A 19,210-nucleotide genomic window follows, 5' to 3' on the forward strand; every position below is an offset into this window, starting at 1 on the left:
TTGGTAGAAAAAATTAATTACACTGTAATTCATCTCCATAAGTTCTCTTCCCTCCCCAGATTTTTTTTAGAATTTAAAACATTGAGATCATAAATAAACTTAATGTGGTACAATCGTACAACACAAAGATGCGACATTGCAAAATTAAACAAATTTGTGGGTCATGGGTAATTTGAATGAAATTTTGAACCTAAGGGTGGTATTAGCACTGACAATGACATTTACAAAGTTAGGAAGAAGGAAATTGAACTTGAAGTTGGGATCCTCGATTAACCAGTGGACCTCCATTCTCAAATAAATTCTTCTTCAATCGTGCTTCATTGTTCTTTAAGAAGTCGTAAAAGAGAATTCAATAGTGTACTCTACAAGATATAATTCCACTTACAATTAAAAAAGACCTTGGTGGTTAAAAGGTCATACAAAGAACAACAAATGGTTATAGATGCTTATTTGGAAACGATTGGAAAAACAATAAATATTAGAATCGATTCAGACAAAGCAAAAACAAGAAGGTTATGAATGTTGAAATCGATTTGAAAAAAAACAACGAAAATATTGTTGAGTTTTATGTCCTAAAACTCATAGTTTGTAAATAATAAACAGATTTTATTTTACAAAATGTTGTTATTGAAATTTATCCAGTAAAAATGTTATTGAATATGTGAATTGCATTTAAGAACTTAAACTATATGTGGAGACATAAAAGTGGATCAAATTCGAGTAATAACCAGAACGGCCTATAGTATAGGGATAAGGCTGGGGGCACTATAAATGCGGCTCACTTTGTTTTCGGTACAAACGATGTGATCTTGTATCGTTCATGTGAAGACATGCAAGTAGGTGCGTCATATGCAATGAGCTTGCATAAGACTGGACCGCGAAACAGTCACTTTTACTTGATAATATCGTTTACTATTAAAACTGACTATTTCAATATGATAACTTAGGTAACTTGATCTTAATCTTGAGCTAATTATAACTCTTGTTTATTCAAGATTATCCTTTAATCTGCATGAGTAGAGTGGCTCGAGTTCGCCGACTCAATAAGCTTACCATTTTAGGAATAAGATCATGTATATAGCTGGAGACATAGTCATACAAGATGAAATTCGCTCTTACCCAATTCTAGGGATAGTGGATAGGTTATTCTCTTAAGTGCTGACTCGAGGTCTTGAATAAAAGGCCCTAGCCTCTTATTTTCCCGAGAGAGACTCGGTTTGGTGGTTGGATCACAAACCAATTATTCATTAGAATATCAGTGGGGCTTAAGGAACAAGATGTAATTACATGACTATAATGGAGTGTCACGGTAGTTAATAAATGTTGGTTAATTAGATTAAAGAGTTTAGTCGATTAATCTTGGCTCGTTAGAATTCATGATCTGTAGGTCCATTAAGTCTTCATGCTAGTTCATATCAGACTAAACCTTAGAACAGTATGATGAGAAAATTTGAAAGGTTCTTATGAAGTAAACGTTAATTATGTTTGATATAATGTCTTAATGTTTAATTATGAATTAACAATATGGAAAGTTGGAAATATTTAAATATGACTTTAATATTGTACACATGAATAGAGATTCATGATTGAGATTTGTATTAATTATTAATTTAATATTTGATATTAAATTAATATTATTAATTAAATAGTTTAATTAATTATTTAAAATTAATAATTTAAATTTAATTGAAGAAAATTAATTTAAAATTTGAACTTTAGAAATTAGAAAACTAGCTGAATTTTGAGTTATTGGTTTTTTTTTCCCCATTTTTCACCTCTTTAAAATACCTCAAATCCCACTATAATTAATCCTCAGTTTGCTGTCACTTTGAGATGAATTTGTTGTGTATGATTTCTTCTTTAAATTGAAGTAATATTGTTGGTAATTGGGTTGACGGCTAGCTTTTGAAGGTGTTAATTTCCTCTCAAAACTATAGCTCCAAATTCTATCAAAATCCTTTTTCCCCCCTTAAAATTCATCATAGTCTTGGATCCCACAATCCATTTTAAGGTTGGAGAATAGCATGAAAGACTTTAGCGGTGGTCCACAAAGAGTTCGTGATATAAAATTAAAAAAAAAACATCCGGAGCATTGCTTCAATTTTGAGCTACATCAAAATTTGTACTTCAAACTCTGTTTAACAGTTTTGAACAAGCATGTTTAATCCTTAAAATTAATATAGCTAAAGTGTTTTAGATCCAAATTTCTTCCGCTTACATGTTCTTTACTCTTACAAATATGATAATCAATTTGAAAAAGAATCAAAATTTCAATAAAAAAAATAAAATATAAGCATTTAAAGAGCTCAAACTATTATATATACATTAAAAAAACAAAATAAATAAGATAAAATGATATAAAATATTAAAATTAGAAAACATGAAAATACGTCAAAAGGAATGGAAAATTAAAAATAATTAGATAAATTGAGATTATTTGATATTTAAAAATAAAGTCTAAAATACACAAAAAAAAAATGTGGATAAAACGAAATAATTAGATAAATTCATTTTTGAAAGAAAAAATTGTTCAAAATTCAAGATTCAAGCCAACTGATACCGATTTTTTTTTTTTTTTTGTGTGTAAAATCAAATTTTTTTTATTATCAAATCTATAACCATCAAATTTAATTACATTGTATTAATGAATTATGAAAGATATTTTAGGATTTCGAGAAAATCCGATCACGTGTAAAGGATGTAGTATGCTATAATTCAAAACATTTTTGTATTTTACTATTTTTCTAAATGAAAGTATAATTAATGTTATGTCTAAATTTTTTTAAATAAAATTGACTTTTTTAAAAAACAATTTTTTCTCCCATCAATCTAAAGCAGTTCTAGTTCTATTGAGAAGGCTCAAAAGATTAGAATTGTTAAAATAGAAGAAAGAGTGGCACAAATCTTATCTCTAAATAAAGGTCATTACAATATGTTCAAATTCTCATATCCAACAGAAATATATATATATATATAAAGGAAATAGGAAAACTACAAAAGACAAATGAGAAAATGATGTCCAAATTTGTAATTTTGGTCACATATGTTTCTCGTATTGATTGTAACATGACATACATAAGTGGTCCTCAACTGAAATATAATAGCAATAAATAAATTCTAGATAAAAATAAAAATAAGGCAACCCCTCGAAAACGACCCTAACTAAAGTCACAGTTTAGTAGCGTTTGTTAACCGTTTTATTTTTTTGTTTTTGTTTTTTGAAAATTAAGTCTATAGACATTATTTTTACTTCTAAATTTTTTTCTTGTTATCTACTTTTCACTAATGGTTTAAAAAATCAAGTCAAATTTTGAGAACTAAAAAAAGTAACTTTTAAAAAGTTATCTTTGTTTTTAAAATTTGGCTAAGAATTCAACAATTGTTTTTAAGAAAGATGCAAAATATTGTAAGAAATGTGAATTAAATAGGTTTAATTTTTAAAAACAAAAACAAAAAAACTAAATGGTTACCAAATGTGGTCTTATTTTTTGTTTTAATTTATTAAAATTAAACATATTTCTTAGAAGGATTTGAATCTTCCTTAAGTAAAAGAGTTAAATTCCTAGTCAAATCCCAAAAGCTATAATAATAATAACAACAACAATAATAATAATAATTATTATTATTATTATTATTATTATTATAATATATTTAAGGCCACATAATTTAAAAATAAAAAAACTATTTTTTTTAGCTTTTTGAGTTTTGAAAACATTGGTAAAAGTTAGATAATAAAGTAAAAAAAATTAGAGATAGGAGGAGTGTGGTAGACTTAATTTTCAAAAATAAAAACTAAAGATAAAATGATTATTAAAAGGGACTTAAGTAATGAATTGTCAAAATAAACATATTTTAGCTCGCACTAAGCATGTACTGTCGACTTTAAGGTTCGATCCCGGACAAGACATATATGGTAAAAAAAAGTGAAATACCATTTTTCATCCTCATTCTATGAAGTTTGTTCAATTCCAGTTTCTATACTTTCAATTGTTCAATTTTAATCTTTGTACTCTCAATAAGTGATGTTAACTTTTGTGAAAATTAATTAAACAATAATAATAATCTTCATTCAAGAAAAATAAAATATGGGGAGGGGGGGTGTTTCATATTCCGATTTGGGGGTGCTCCTCGACGGTGCTTTCGAAGTGTTTCTACCTTGATTTATGACTTTGCAGGGTGATTTCATGGGTGCTATCGGTTGTAGATTTCTGTTGCTGGTGAAGGGCGAATCTAGGTTTGAGTGTGGACCTGATATGACTGATGGTTCGTAAGCGCTCAACACTTCGACTAAAAAATAAGGTTGGGTCTCGTCCCTTCCTAGATAGCCATATCACATTCTGAAAACTATAGCTATGGATTTGGTTGTGTCTGTTGGTGTGATGTTGATGATGGTGCAGTGGTTAAGGCACACCGGGGCAAACCAGTGATAACAATGGATGAACGTAGGTTGAAGATGAAGGAGTTTAACCTGGATTTTGTTGGTTGTATTCCTTTTGACCAATCAATTGGGCTAGGTGGTGGCTCGGGTCTTAGGCTGGTTGTGGGCTTGAGTGGAAGTGGGATGAATTCTGGTGGGTCAGGGTACACTGGGTTGATTCTGAAGGCCTAAGACGGGAAGAGGTTGAGTGGTGAGTTTCGAAGTGGGTCGTTTGGTGAGGGTTGTTTGTTTGGGGTTGAGGAAGTCGGGCCTAAGCTATCGTTGCCTGGGGTTGGGCTTAAAGAGAAGGAGGTTTGTGAGGGGATTGATTTGGGTGGGAGTCCAGGGGCGAAGTGGGCTTGTTGGGTTGGACGAAGGGCTTTGGGTTGGGCGAAGTGGGCTGGTTCAGCTAGAGCGTCTGCAAGGAAGGGTCATGGGTAGGGTTAACCAGGCGGGGGAGTTTCCTTTGACCAGGGATAATGTCAATGGTGTTTTGGGTGGTTCATTGGGAGAGTCTGGCTTCTGTTTAACTGAACTGGCAGTCCGATTGGCAGGCATTATGCTTCAGCAAGAGGATTCGTTGACCGATTCTGGAATGACGAGCAGTGCTTCGTTAGGGAGGAAGTCGTGGACCACCTTGTTTGGGTCTAGTTTGAAGAAAAATTTAGAGTTTACCCCTCCGATGGTGGAGAATGATAGAGTTATTGTTAAGCCATGTGAGGAGGTTGTTGATGCGGGCATTACTATTTGGAAAAAATCCCTGATGGGTCAGTTTGTAGATGCAAAGTTCCCTTACAACATGATTTTTCGGCTCATTCAGAGAATTTGGGGCCATATAGAGATGCCTACCATTACGTTATTAAAGAATGGTCTGACTATTTTAAATTCCTTAAATCGTAATCACGTGATTGGGTGATGGATAATGGTCCGTGCCACTTGGGTGGAAAACCCATCTTACTTCGTCAGTGGCCTTTAGGTATTGTCCCTGAAACCTTTGTTTTTTATTTTGTACCTATCTAGATTAAATTGGAATGGGTTCCACTAGAGTTGTGGACGGAAAGAAGGATAGTTGTTTTGGCTAATGTAGTAGGTAGACTTGTAACACTTGATGTTGCAATTAGAGAGATGCATCGTTTAACGTATGCCAGAGTTTGTATGAAGGTGGATGGTGATTCGTTGATGCCCCCTACGGTTCTGCTAGAATGCAGGGTCAGGAATTTATAGTTCCAGTGTCATATGAGTGGAAACCTCGTAAGTGTGGCTATTGTAGTTCGTTTGGACGTACTGCTATTATGTGTGAGAAGCAAAGTATGTCTAAGGATCAGAACTTGAGTATTATGGTGGTTGGGTATGTTTCTAGGGAGAAGGGTGGACTTGTTCCTGATGGTGTAGGGGTTGATGGAGTTGATGTTGGAGGGGGTAAGGGGTTTCTAGCCCAGTTGATGTGAATGAGGGTGTTGATGGAGATAGAGTCGGGATCTATGCCTCCGAGTAGATTAGTTCGTGGATCCCCTGGGATTAAGAGGTTTGTACACCATGTGGATGAGCATAACCAATTCGGTATTCTGTGAGAGGATGGGGTGACTCGCTTACACTGGTTTTAGTTCAATCTGATCTTGATCCGTTGCTTGTTCTGGATAGTAATACTGGGAGTACGGGCAAAAGACCTGTGGGAAGTAGTAGTGGAGAGGTTCTGTCAGTATTATGATTTGGTGCACATGGAATGTTAGAAGTTTGAACGACCCTGTTAAATGTAGGGCGATGATGGATTTTCTTCGTTCGTCTTCAGTTAGCTTTTGTTGTCTACTTAAGACTAGGGTGCAGATGGAGAACTTTGATACGGTGTTTGGCAGATTTGGGGGTTCCTAGAAATGTGTGTGTAGTTATAGTACTAAAGGTGTGAGGCGTATTTGGGTGATGTGGAAGAAAAATCTGTTTGACTTCTCTACTTCGATTATTAATGAGTAGTGTATTGTAGGGTGTCTTAGAGAGCTGAGTCTTCTGATACTGTGAATGTAGCTGTTGTATATGCTTCTAATAATGTGACTGAGAGGCATGCCCTCTGGAGGTCGTTGGTGGATATTTTCTCTTCTTGGCAAATTAATGGGGCCGTTATGGGTGATTTTAATGATATTCGCAACCTTTCGGAGGCATTTGAGGGTAATCCTTGTAGAAGCGGGATGGAGGAGTTTGATGCGGCTATTTATGAGGCTGACCTAGTGGAGTTGGGTGTTCAGAGTAACTGGTTTACATGGATGAGTAAAGTTAAGGGGGTTGGTATTATGTGCAGATTGGATAGATTCCTTGTAAATGAGTTATGGTTGGATTTGAGTCCTCTTACTGGGGTTAGGGTGTGGCCGTGGGGAATTTATGATCATAGCCCTATTCTGGTCACCATTGATGTTTGTGTTACTCGTTCAGTTCCGACGTTCCATTATTTTAATCATTGGACTGATTTTGCTGATTTTTTTACTGTTGTGGATTCTATTTGGGAATTTCATCCTGAAGTGTCCCCTTTGGTTAGTTTGATGAGGAACTTGAAGGCCTTAAAACCAGTCATGCGTAGTACTTTTGGGAGGACGATAGAGAGTTTGACTAGCTTGACTCGGGAGGCCAGAGGTGATAGAGGTTGCTCATGCTGTTGTGGAGTCTAAGCTATCTTTTGATATTTTGATTGGGGAGGCTGCCATGAGAACTGAGGAGTTCTAGAGACTAGCGAGACTGAAGAAGGCTTCACTTCGTTAGAAGTCTCATATTTGGTGGTTGGAGTTGGAGGACCAGAACACGTTGTTTTTTCACCGAACTATTCGGGCCCATTTAGTAAGGAATGGTTTACTATCAGTGTGTAATTATGATGGGATTTGTCAGTCTTATCATAGCAGGGTGGCAGATATGGCTGTTAAATATTTTAGTGGGAGTTTGGGGTCGTAGAGGGTGGGTTATAGAGATCTTACGTCCCAGATTGATGCTATTATGTGGTTTCAGTTGCCTGATGATTGTATTCGGGATATATGCAGACTGATTACTAGGGAGGAAGCGCATAATGTCTTGTTCTCATTGAAATCGAGAAAGGCTCCTGGTCCAGACGGTTTTCCTGTGGAGTTTTATAAATCTGCATGGAGTGCGGTGGGGGATGATTTTTCCTCAACTGTTTGTCGTTTCATTGATACGTGTTATCTTCCCAATGGGGTGAATGAAACGGCTCTTGCCCTCATCCCTAAGAGAATTAGGGCTGATCATATGGAGGATTTTCACTCTATTACGTGTTGTAATGTGATATATAAGTGCATCTCTAGGATGATTGCTAACAGACTTCATGTGTGTTTGCCTTAGTTTATTAATGGGAACCAATCGACATTTGTTCAAGGGCGAAGTATCATTGATAACATTCTTCTGTGCCAAGAGCTTGTTGGGGGTTATCAGCTTAACAAGGGTAAACCGGCTGTGTGATGAAGGTGGATCTTCAAAAAGCCTATGACTCTGTTAATTGGGACTTTTTGTTTGGTGTTCTTCTGACTATTGGAACACCTTTAAAGTTTGAGAGCTGGATTCGTGCTTGTGTTACCTCCCCGTTTTTCTCCGTGATAATTAATGGAGCTCTAGAGAGATACTTTCCTGGTAGAAAAGGGTTACGGCAGGGAGATCTTCTGTCTCCGTTTTTTGTTTGTGGTGGTTATGGAGCTCTTATCCTGTATGTTGAACAATCCTCCTCCCTCATTTGTATTTCATCATAAGTGTGAGAAAGTGAGTCTGACTCACTTGTCGTTTGCGAATGACCTCATAATTTTTCGTGTAGCTGATTATGCCTCGTTGAGTTTTGTGAATCAGGTGTTAAATCAGTTTGCAGAGTTTTCTGAGTTGGTGGCTAATGTTGGGAAGAGCTCTTTGTTTATGACTGGTGTTTCTGGTGATGTTGTGAGGGACCTGGCTAGGAGTATGGGGTTTGCCCTAGGATCATTACATGTGTGTTATCTTGGGTTGCCTCTACTATCAGGTAGGTTAAAGGTTGAGGACTACGACCCGTTGATTCAAAAGATTACTACGAGGATTAGAAGTTGGGCTGCGAGATCTCTCTCTTTTGCGGGGCGCATGCAGTTAGTCCAGTTAGTGTTGCAGAATTTCTAGGTTTAATGGTCTAGAATTTTTGTGTTTCCTGTTTCTCTTGGCCAGGAGGTGGATCGTATCTTACGGGCGTACTTGTGGCGTGGGCGGGCTGATGGTAGAGGGGGTGTGCGTGTTGCTTGGAATGAGGTTTGTTTGCTGAAATCTGAAGGGGGTTTGGGAATATACCACACATCTTCCTGGAATGTGGCTGCTATCTTAAAATTGTTATGATTATTGCTGGTACGGTCTGGATCTTTGTAGGTTGCTTAGATGGAGGCGTATGTGCTTTGGGGGCGATCTTTATGGGCAATTCGCTCTGAGTTAGGGTAGTCGTGGTGTCTAAGAGAGATATTACGTTGTTGGGATAGGCTTAAGTCGTTGATCAGGATGCAGGTTGGTAATGGGAGGAGATGTTTTGCTTTGTGGGATCCGTGGTTGCATATGGGATCTATCTTAGAGAATTATGGGGAGGGGGTGGTTTATGATGCTGCGAGTTGTTGTGAGGCTAGACTCTCATATTTCTTATCTGATGATGGTTGTTGGCACTGGCCTTTGTTATCTTGAGAATTGCGTGATTTGTGGGGTTTGGTTCAAGATGTGGTTCCAAGGGTGGGTGAGGATGATAGTTGGGTTTGGGTTCCAAGTGGTAATGGTCGTTTCACTATTGCCAGTGCGTGGGAGAGTTTGCGTCCTAGGCGTCCTAGGGTGGCTTGGGCTTGTCTGGTTTAGTCTGGGGGGTAATATTCCAAGGCATTCATTTTGTACTTGGTTGGCGGTGAAGGATAGGTTGGGCACTCGGGATTGGTTGAGGAGATGAGATCAGTCGGTGGATAATGCTTGTATGCTCTGTTTGGGTGAGGTAGAGTCCAGGAATCATTTGTTCTTTGACTGTGTGTTTGGGCGTGAAATTTGGGAGGGTTTGGTGCACTTTTTGGGTTCGTCTTATTGTGTTACTCGGTGGGATATGGAGTTGAGTTGGGTGTGTCGGGTGGAGTCTGGTAAAGGTGTGAGGAGTAAGTTATTTAGAGTCTTCTAGTGTGTGTCGATTAACTATATTTGACAGGAGAGGAATCGTCGATTACACGGCGGTCAACCGAGATTGTCGTCTACTGTGTTTCAACTTATTGTCTCTATGGTTCGTGTGCGTGCTGCTTCATGGCGGATTGATCTTCATGGACTTATCTAATTTGTCTGATTTCTTCGTTATGTGTCTGGATACTTTAACTATGTATGTCCAGTTTCTGAGGTCCTTGAATTTTGGGGTGTTTATTTTTGTTCTTCTTGATGTTTTTTTATTTGTTCGTATTGTCCTTTTTGTTAGTTCTGTTTTTTCGCCACTGTGCGTTTTTGTAAGTGCTTTTTTTGCTTTTGTGCCTTGATCCCAGGCTGGGGATCCTCTTGTTGTTGTATGATATAATATTACCTATTCAAAAAAGAAAAAAAAACCATACAAAAAAATAATATAATATGTGAATATGTTTTCAAATTTTATAGTAAAAATGTTATAGTTAAAAAATAAAAAATAAAAAATAAACTAGTATTGAGGACTAAATTTAAAATGTATTAAGGCCATGTTTACCCCATTGAAAATATAATAGATTAATGAGAATGAAAAAAGTGGGCTCCATTTGATTATTCTTGGTATTGTTTAGTTGTGTGATGTATTTGTACTAACACATGGGCCCCACATCCAAATCTGTAATGAAATAACGCAATTTGATTAATGAATAAAGAATATTCTATCCGATTGCAATTGAGAATTATGTCCTATTGTTATTGTTACCGCTAGTTACCGTTACCACTACCATTATTGATATTGTTATAGTTGAAAATTTATCAATTTTGAAATGAAATATTTACTATTACCGTTATCACTTGATCCTCATAAATAGAAGTAAAGGTAAAGGTAATAGTAAATTTGACAAATTTCATAATTTTAAGTAAATACGATCAAAATCAATTCAATGAAGTTTGCAATTCAAGCTCAATATAATTAATCCATCAATGAAATTTCATTACGATTACATTAAATTTCATTATGGTTTGATAAACTCGACCTAAAAGTATATGGATTAAAATTAAACCTTAAACATTTAAGGTATTTCAAAATAGAGGGATAAATTGTTTTTTTTTTTTTTTTTTTTTGGGGGGGGGGGGCCCCCCCCACCTTTTTTGGTCCCAAAAAGTCTGTTGTCCCGTGCTAATCCAATCCAAGGGTCAGAAATCGAAGATGTGGAAATAGCCGATTCTAAAAGCAAAAGAAAAGAAAAGCAGCAGCGGCAGCAAAGGAAAGAAAACCGCCGATCCCTTCATTGATTTCATTCAAAGAAGCAAGAACAGAACGGGCCAACCCAAAAATAGTAATAATAATAATAATTATCAAGATGCAGAGCGATCAGAACCCGCAGCAACTTCAAGCTATGTTAGACAATTCTGCAAGTTTGAGCTTCAGTAGCAAGGAAGACGATGATATGTCCAAATCGGCGCTTGCGGCTTTCAGAGAAAAGGAAGAGGAAATCGACCGGATGAGGGCTGACCTTCATAATAAACTTCAAGTTCGTCTCGGCCGAGTTCAAGAAGAATCAAGGCGTTTGGCTTCAATTCGAGAGGTCTTTCTTCATCTCTTTTCTCGCTAACTAAACCCTAATTTCTGAGCCCTCTTCTTTCTATTTCATCTCTGCAATCAGTTTCTGTTGGAATTCTACACTTTTTTACTTCATTAATTTCATGAACAGGAACTTGATGCCATAGCGGGGGATCCAATGAGGAAGGAAATTGGACAAATTCGTAAGAAAATTGATGCCCTAAACAAGGAATTAAAGCCTCTTGGAATAACATGCCAAAAGAAGGTCATTTTTCTTTCTTTCTTTCTTTCCTTTTTCTTGTTTCTAAAATTATTTTATTTTATTTTTTCTTAAAACTGTTCTAAGATTATTTTTAATCACTCTGATGGGATGGATTTTATATAGAATTCGAGAATGATCAGAAGATTTGTAAAGAATGTTATTTTGAACATTGAAGAAATCTAGACTCAACCATGGTATTACAAACAACAACTTTACTTATTCTAAAAACCTCACTCATCTCCTAAAGGAAAATTACTAAACAAAACTTAAAAATTAATTACAAATTCAAGATTAGCTTAGTGGATAAATGCACCCATTGTTATATTTAATTAGCCAATTGTTCAACATAGGGAAAAAAAAACCTTAAAAATATTTAGCCAAATGTATTTTTATAAATAGAGATATATTTTGAAAACAATTCCGTAAAAACATTTCTCAAAAAGAAAATAATTCCATAGAACTATTATATGGGGGTTGGATCTTTTTTGAGAAAAAGAGTTTTTTACTCATTTTTATTAAACATTGTTAACAAAAATGATTGAAAATATACTGCTACCCAACACTCCTATTTTTCTAAAATTAAACACTTGAAATGCATTATAAAAATACCATTAAATTTGGCTAAAAAATAAAAAAAATAAAAAATTGTAATGTTACTCTCAATATTGGATATATAATATATATGTGTGTGTGGAAGAAGGCAGTAGATATTTACAAAAGTATGTCTTGTGCTGAAAAAATGGTTCAAAATTGTTTTGGGTGACAGGAGAAAGAGTACAAAGATGCCCTCGATGCTTTTAATGAAAAGAACAATGAGAAAGTACAGTTAATATCAAAACTAATGGAGGTTAGTTTCGTAAATTGGCTACTCCTCTCTCTTTTTCAATTATTTTGGTATCTTTTAATAATTTTATTTTTATTTTTAAAAATTAAATCTATTTCATCTATATCTCTTACAATGATTTGCATCTTTCAAATATAATAATTGAATTCTTAACTAAATTTCAAAAACAAAACAAATTATTTTTTTAGTTCTCAAAATTTGACTTGTTTTTTTTAAATAAAAGTAAATAACAAAAAAAGAAATTTAGATGTAGAAGTAGTGTAGGCTTAATTTTTAAAAAGAAAAACAAAAAAATAAAATGATTATCCTATGGATTTTATTTATTAATAAATTAAGATTGTGTTTTTCAATTTATAGATGGTTGGTGAAAGTGAAAAGCTGAGGCTAAAGAGGTTGGAAGAATTGAGTAAGCATGTGGACAACACTTCCTAATTTAATTACTAAGTTCACTCATCAGTTTTTATTAGTTCCCTTTGGTGTTATGTTGCATTTTTTGTTTTTTGTTTTTTTTTTTTTTCATTAATGTTTGTATGGGTGTTTTAATTTAACCACTGTCATATGTTTTTACATTACTTTCACTAAACATTCTTAATTTAGGGTCACATATATGTATGTATTGCTTTTAACCATACAAATATATCTTGTATCTAAACTTTTCATCATTTCGCCGGTATAATTGTTGATAGAATTTTATCAATATCTATAGACTTTTATTATTTAGGGGGTGTTTGGCCCTGCAAATTGGGTTGGGTTGGGTAAGTAAAAAAAACTCACCTACCTGTTGGTTCACCAATTATTAAAGAGATTTATTACCTCGTTATTCGCATTAACTCACATTTCTCACCTCGTTATTCACATCAACTCTCTCAATTACTCTTCTCCTTTAATAATTATCAACTCAACTCAACTCTGCGCCCCAAATGCCCTCTTAATAGTTTAGTTTAAGCATAAATTTTTATGGTCCGAAGTTTTTCAATATTTATCACCGATAGATTTGTACTATTGACAAAATTATACATGTACATTGAACTGTATCCATAGCAAAGTGAGTTTAGTTCAGTGGTAATTGACATGACTTTCTTTCTTCGAGATCCAAGATTTGATCCCTAGCCACAAAATTGTTATATAGAAAAGAAAAAAAAAGTGTATTTGTAACTATTATTGGTAGACTTCTTGTGTTTTTTTACTACATTTTCATGTGTTTAATTTAAAACAAAAATCATTTTGGAAGAAATGTGAGCTTTTGGCAACCAATCAAAATAGTTTTTTATAGTGTATTTTAATCGTTTTTTATCAAAAATTTTTAAATAAAAATTAGTTTTTTGAAAAAAAAAAAATATTTTTTAGTCAATCTAAACAAGCCCTTCTATATTGATAATTTATACTTATATTGTTATTAGAACTATATTTGTATTGAAATTATTCACGATAGGCTTCTTTTAGTATTAGAAACTATCACGAATAGGCTAGTTTATAAGTGGTAGATAAACATCTAAATTAGGGTTAATGAGACTTAAAAATTATCATTCGACAGATTTGCAAAATCATATGTAATTTATTATATTTACAAAATCTTAGAAAAGCATTGCTATACATTAGATTTTTTTCTTATTGTTATTATTAAAATTTTGTGAAAGTTAATCAATCAATAATATTTTCTAAAAAATGTTTTAATCTTAATTAATTTTAGAGAGTATTATATTTTTCATTATATTATAATCACTGATGGTAAAATATCGATGTCAATATTAATGTAGAAATTTCAATTTGATGGATATATTGATATCGACAAATATTTTTATAAATAAAAAATTATAAAAATTAATAATTAAGTTGTTTTTTATAACTAAGTTATATATCTTGTTATTAGTGTATATATCTACATTTAAATTAAAGATAAATGAATATTTATATATGATATAGAAGATATGATTGTCCATATCTACCCATGCTGAAAGCTTGAAATGCAAACAAATATTTTAAATTCAAGACATAGATATTTTGAGTTAGTAAACCAAGCTTAGAGTACTTTTGGGTTGATTTAAAACCAAAGGCATAAGTTTTACTCGGAGTCCATCACTTTCTTGAATCTTTTGGAGTAACCGTTCTTATATTTTACCAAAATTCAATACCTAACTTTACAATCAAATTCCGCATCCTATGAGATTCTAATTATATCTTTCCTAAATTCAAGACTTCTTTATTTTTCAAATTTTAGATCTTAAGTATATATTGTTTAACAAAATTTCAATAACCTTCGGATATCAATCAAAATGCATGGTAGCTTGGAACAAGGATAGTGACTTCTCTAGATATTTCCTAAAACTTGGTACAATCATTCAATATTAAATACCAAATATACGCCTAACACTTTCTAGATAACTTTGGTATATGTCTATTTCACTCGATATGGTACCTAACACTACGCAAAGAATGCATATACGATTGTTAATTTTATGTCTTTTATAATTACTTTTGACTCGAGAAGTGTCTAATGATGAATATAAATACGAATGAGGCAAGTTTACAAATGTTAGAGGCAACTGGTCTGATTCTAATAGAAATAAAAATATATCATTTTAGTGGGAACTATGATGTGAGAATAAAAGAGAGTGAATACGAAATGGGAAATTGGACTTGGGACAGCCTAAAAGTTTAGATTGAGCCAAGCCCTGACAAGGATCCCACTAAAAGTTAGATTGGGCCAAGCCTTGAAAGGACCCCACTAAATATTAGATTGGGCCAAGCCCTAACGTGCGGTTCCTTTGTTTGTTACCATTTGTTTCTTCTTCTGTTTTTTATTTAAGAAATTGTAGCGGGTATTTCATTAAGTTACTTTTTTTTCCCCTTTACTTTTGCCTCCTTCAATATGCTCTTAATTAATAAAATGTCTATGAATTAGTTCTTGTTAAGGTTTAAGATGTCGCCTTTTTTATGAAAATATCGAAATCTCGATTTTTTGAGAAAATATCGATATGTTGACGAAAATTTAATACCATGATTACTTTATATATTAGTTATTAATTAACGTTATTTATATGTTGATTATATGTTAGAAATGAATGATTAATAGAGTATATTAAATATAATTTTGTATTTAGTTGGTATATTATATTAAGATGTTATTGATAGCCTCAAATTAATGTTATTAAAATCATCTAAATCTTTTTCGAGTTTACAAATTAATTTAATAAGTTACCCCAATTTTCTTAGGGTTACAATTCATCCCTATGAATCATCAAACCAAAGACTCCATTTTCTTTTTCTTTTTTTAAAGAAAATGCTCTCTCCTTTATTATTTAATAAATCATATAGGTTAGCCTAATAAATAAAGGTTAGGAAAATATATTATTCTTTGTGTTAGGGAAGGTGGGTGGCGGTTTGCCACGACATGTCTCTTTTAATTAAAGTGGTTTGTCTTAAGATTCTCTCAAATGGAGAATTTAAGACGTGAACATTTTTTTTTGTTATAATAAATGCTATTTAAGTTAACAAATCGTGTTATATGAACCGTATTACACGTGAGAATTCAAACTCTTTCACCGTAAGGATGTGAAAATTTTACCTATTTTTTGGGTCAATTAATGATTTAAGATGGTATTGGAATATGGGATTAAGAGAATTCTTCAAGCTCTGCATTATTGTTTCCTCTTCATTTAGTATACATTTCCACTTGCTGAGCTTTCTTCATATTTCAAGTCCATAAGTGAAGGGAGTGTTAGATGATATATAACTAAATTTAATTTCACTCACTATCTTAAACTTTTGGGTCAATTGATGATTTAAGATGATACAGAATACGTAGTCCAAGAACATCCTGTATTCAAACCCACTATAATGTTTGTTTCATTCCTAATTAATATTCATTTTCACTTGTGGGCTTAAAATATGATATATAATTATATTTACCTTCACCCATTAGCTTAAACTTTTGGGTCAATTGATGATTTAAGAATTATTCTTCTTGTTGTTAATTGCCTTTTATTTGAAACACTCTATTTATCTAATAGAAGAACTTAAAAGTTACTAATATGTTTTAACTTTATTGAAGTCAACTTTATTGAAGTTACTAAAGGGATGTTTGGTGCATGATAAAAGCAGAGAGTTGAGTTGAGTTGAGTTGGTAATTATTATTTAGAGAGTTAAATTATCTGGAGAGTTAACTTGTCTGTGTTTGTCGTACAGATTTGAGTTGAGTTGATAATTATTGTCTGTGTTTGGTGTGCAGAGTTGAGTTGAATTGAGTTTGTAAGTCTGTGTTTGAGTGCAGAGTTGAGTTGGAGTATCTAATGTTGTTTTTGTAAATGAGATTGGTTCTTTTTCTATATTATTTTATTTTTGTTTTGTTTTTCTTTGTTATTGTTGATTAATTTTTAACTATACACCTATTTTCTCAAATCTTTTATGACATAAACTGAACAATCTCAATTTTTATCTCAATTTTTAAAACACAACAGATTATTTTCAATGAATTCTTTTAAAAAATTATAGTAATTCCAATTCTCTTCGATCTCTAAAACATACCAGCAAAATACATGTTATATTGCTGCTCAATTACTAATGAATTGGTATATTGTATGTATGTATATTGAATCTTGCTAACTGAACATTATTATTTCACATATTATACACATGAACTTGAATAACTGGATAACTTAATAGTTTATGTTTATATAATATGGATCGTATATCTAGAATTGAAGTCGTACATAGAATAATTACATTCTATTTCATAATGATGGTAAGAATGTGATAGTGTAGTACAGTAACATTGTTCCGAACATCACAAAAATAATATCAACCGTAGCTGTTTCAGAAAAATTTTTCACAAAATATATGTTTTTGGGTTGAAATATTAGGTGGTCAATCTAGTAGGTCCGAGCAAGTAGGCGTGTACAGTACCGTAGCCGTTTGTCTTCTGGTACGGCTAGGAAGAGGTCTATTTTTTGTATGTTCGTGTCAATTATATCAATTAGGTCACATCTATCATCCTGAGTGAGCCCTTCAATACCAAATATGGCCTGAACTACCTCCTTCCAATGTCCAAATTCCATCTCATATTTCTTTGCTTGTCATGCAACGAGTCTGCCCATGTGCACTGACTTCATATGAACGATTGATTATATGATGTCGATCATTTCATTCTGGAATGTGAGTCATTTTCTCTTACTCCCCCTGGATGGCTCCGCTGATACGTTTGTTCTGCTGGTGAAAATATCTTGTGCACTTGCTTTCCCCATGGACATATCTACTTGATCTTCTTCCATGCATCCTCAGGCAGTTTGGTTTGTTCATTATCAGGGGTAGGCTATTCTTGTGAACCTAGCCAAATCTCATCTTCCATTTTCTTGACGCCATCACCACTAAGGGCTCGCAATAGTGCCTGGTTGTCTTGTCCTTCCCAAATATACTTGATAGTTCATCGTAATGGGGGAATGACTTGTTTCACAATCTATTCGTGCTAGGATGACTTTGCATTCGTATATGGAAGCAGTATTAGAAATTATACAAAAACAAGTACAATGTATATTGTTTAATATTTTAAAAAACTTACTCGGACCTAGACGTTGAAGATCTCTTTGTCCACATGAACACACTTAAACTTCTTGTTCTATCCAAACCCTGATTGATTTAACATCTCCGTTACTGCCAAATGATCTTGTATTCAATGATGTTCTGGTTTAGGTCACACCCGGGAAACTTCTCCTCCATTATTCGTTCCAAGTGTTGTAGATATCTTGGCCAGAAGGTTCCATTGTCAGACTTTCAACCAGACTTTGTCAAAGAGATTAGGGCATTCACCAATCCAACATCCTCGGCTTTTGTCCATGTGTGTTTTGATCTCATCGCTTGGCATTCTAATTCGTGCATGTATATGTCGTAAAGACATTATTGAAAATTAAACAGCTTTTTGCGACATGTTAAAAAATAAAAAACTAAAACCATGAAGTCAAATAGTCGAATTAAAAATGTCAAAAATGTTCACGACAGAAACATAATCATGATCTTTGCCATTGAGAAAATATTTTGGCAGCCAAATCATCTCTAAATTGGGTCAAATCGTCTAAAGTCTTAATAAATTCAATATTCTCGCCCTCTGTAACAGTAGAAGCAGAATTCTCGTCTAGCAAATCATCAAATAAAGCACCAATCCTCATATTCCTTGTCATTAAGTTGTGAATTAGGCAACAAACAGTTATCGTTCAACATTGGACTTGTACCGGGCAGAAGGATTTGTCCCTAATAATTTCCTATCGACCATTCGACAGTTTGAATGCTCACTCAATAACATTTCTTGCCAACGAATGCTTCATGTTGAAAAATTCTCTCGGTGTTGTCAGTGCATTGCCCGCGCCACGCCAGTCTGAGAGATAGTAGTGTTCCCCTCTATACGAGATCAAAAATCATTTAGCATTAGGGTAGTCAGCATCGCACAGGTAATAGTACCTTATACCATTTTTTTGATTATAATGCATGTCTATTAATGGAATAACTGAAGGTTGCTTAGGTACAAGAGTGATTTTTATACCCTTTAGAACCCTCACTCCGTGTGGTCGTGCAACTGCATCCCTCAGGACCCTAGAGTCAGCGGCCGAGCCCTCTTAACCTGGCATAACGAAGATGAATTCTCCATTCTGGTCACTAGAACATTAGGTTTCTCGCTTTCTTATCCTATGTCGTGGTCGATCTATGGCACTGATAGTCACTTTCACGTATGTGCCGTCCAATGCACTTAGGAAATTCTATTGAAATTGTTTAATCATGATAATTCGAGAAAATGTCAGCATAATTTATTTTGGGTGCATTAATAGAAGGGTACTGGAACTTTTTTTTTCTACCTTAAACCATTTTCATCGTCTATCGGTACATGCACTTGTAACTGGTTCGGGAGTTTTCAACAATACTATTTGTAGCTGTATTATTGCTCTACGAACTGTATTGAAATATTTCGAAATCGTCTCACCAGATCTCGAAAAATGTGTGTGTACTACTCTATTC

The 19,210-nt window shown here is 33.8% G+C and overlaps 2 protein-coding genes across 3 annotated transcripts; both read left to right on the plus strand.

Moving 5' to 3' along the window:
• Positions 1–5,619: 5,619 nt before the first annotated feature.
• LOC150037213 (uncharacterized) lies at positions 5,620–8,841 on the plus strand. Its single transcript, XM_090311920.1, has 8 exons — positions 5,620–5,836; positions 6,022–6,107; positions 6,406–6,936; positions 7,403–7,735; positions 7,873–8,079; positions 8,246–8,380; positions 8,588–8,693; positions 8,783–8,841. Exons 1-8 carry the CDS (start codon positions 5,620–5,622, stop codon positions 8,839–8,841), a joined length of 1,674 nt encoding a protein of 557 aa, XP_090168046.1.
• A 1,824-nt stretch (positions 8,842–10,665) lies between these two features.
• LOC120073968 (uncharacterized) lies at positions 10,666–12,908 on the plus strand. Of its 2 annotated transcripts, XM_039026898.2 has the most exons (4): positions 10,666–11,130; positions 11,257–11,370; positions 12,134–12,214; positions 12,569–12,908. In XM_039026898.2, exons 1-4 carry the CDS (start codon positions 10,906–10,908, stop codon positions 12,641–12,643), a joined length of 495 nt encoding a protein of 164 aa, XP_038882826.1. In that variant the 5' UTR covers positions 10,666–10,905; the 3' UTR covers positions 12,644–12,908. The 2 variants fall into 2 exon arrangements, with proteins under 2 accessions (XP_038882826.1, XP_038882827.1); XM_039026899.2 differs by lacking the exon at positions 12,134–12,214 and having other exon boundaries at positions 10,673–11,130.
• The last annotated feature ends 6,302 nt before the right edge of the window (positions 12,909–19,210 follow it).

The sequence above is a fragment of the Benincasa hispida genome, chromosome 3 (assembly GCF_027475165.1).
Source record: "Benincasa hispida cultivar pf3 chromosome 3, pf3_genome.v1.1, whole genome shotgun sequence".
Lineage (NCBI taxonomy): Eukaryota > Viridiplantae > Streptophyta > Magnoliopsida > Cucurbitales > Cucurbitaceae > Benincasa > Benincasa hispida.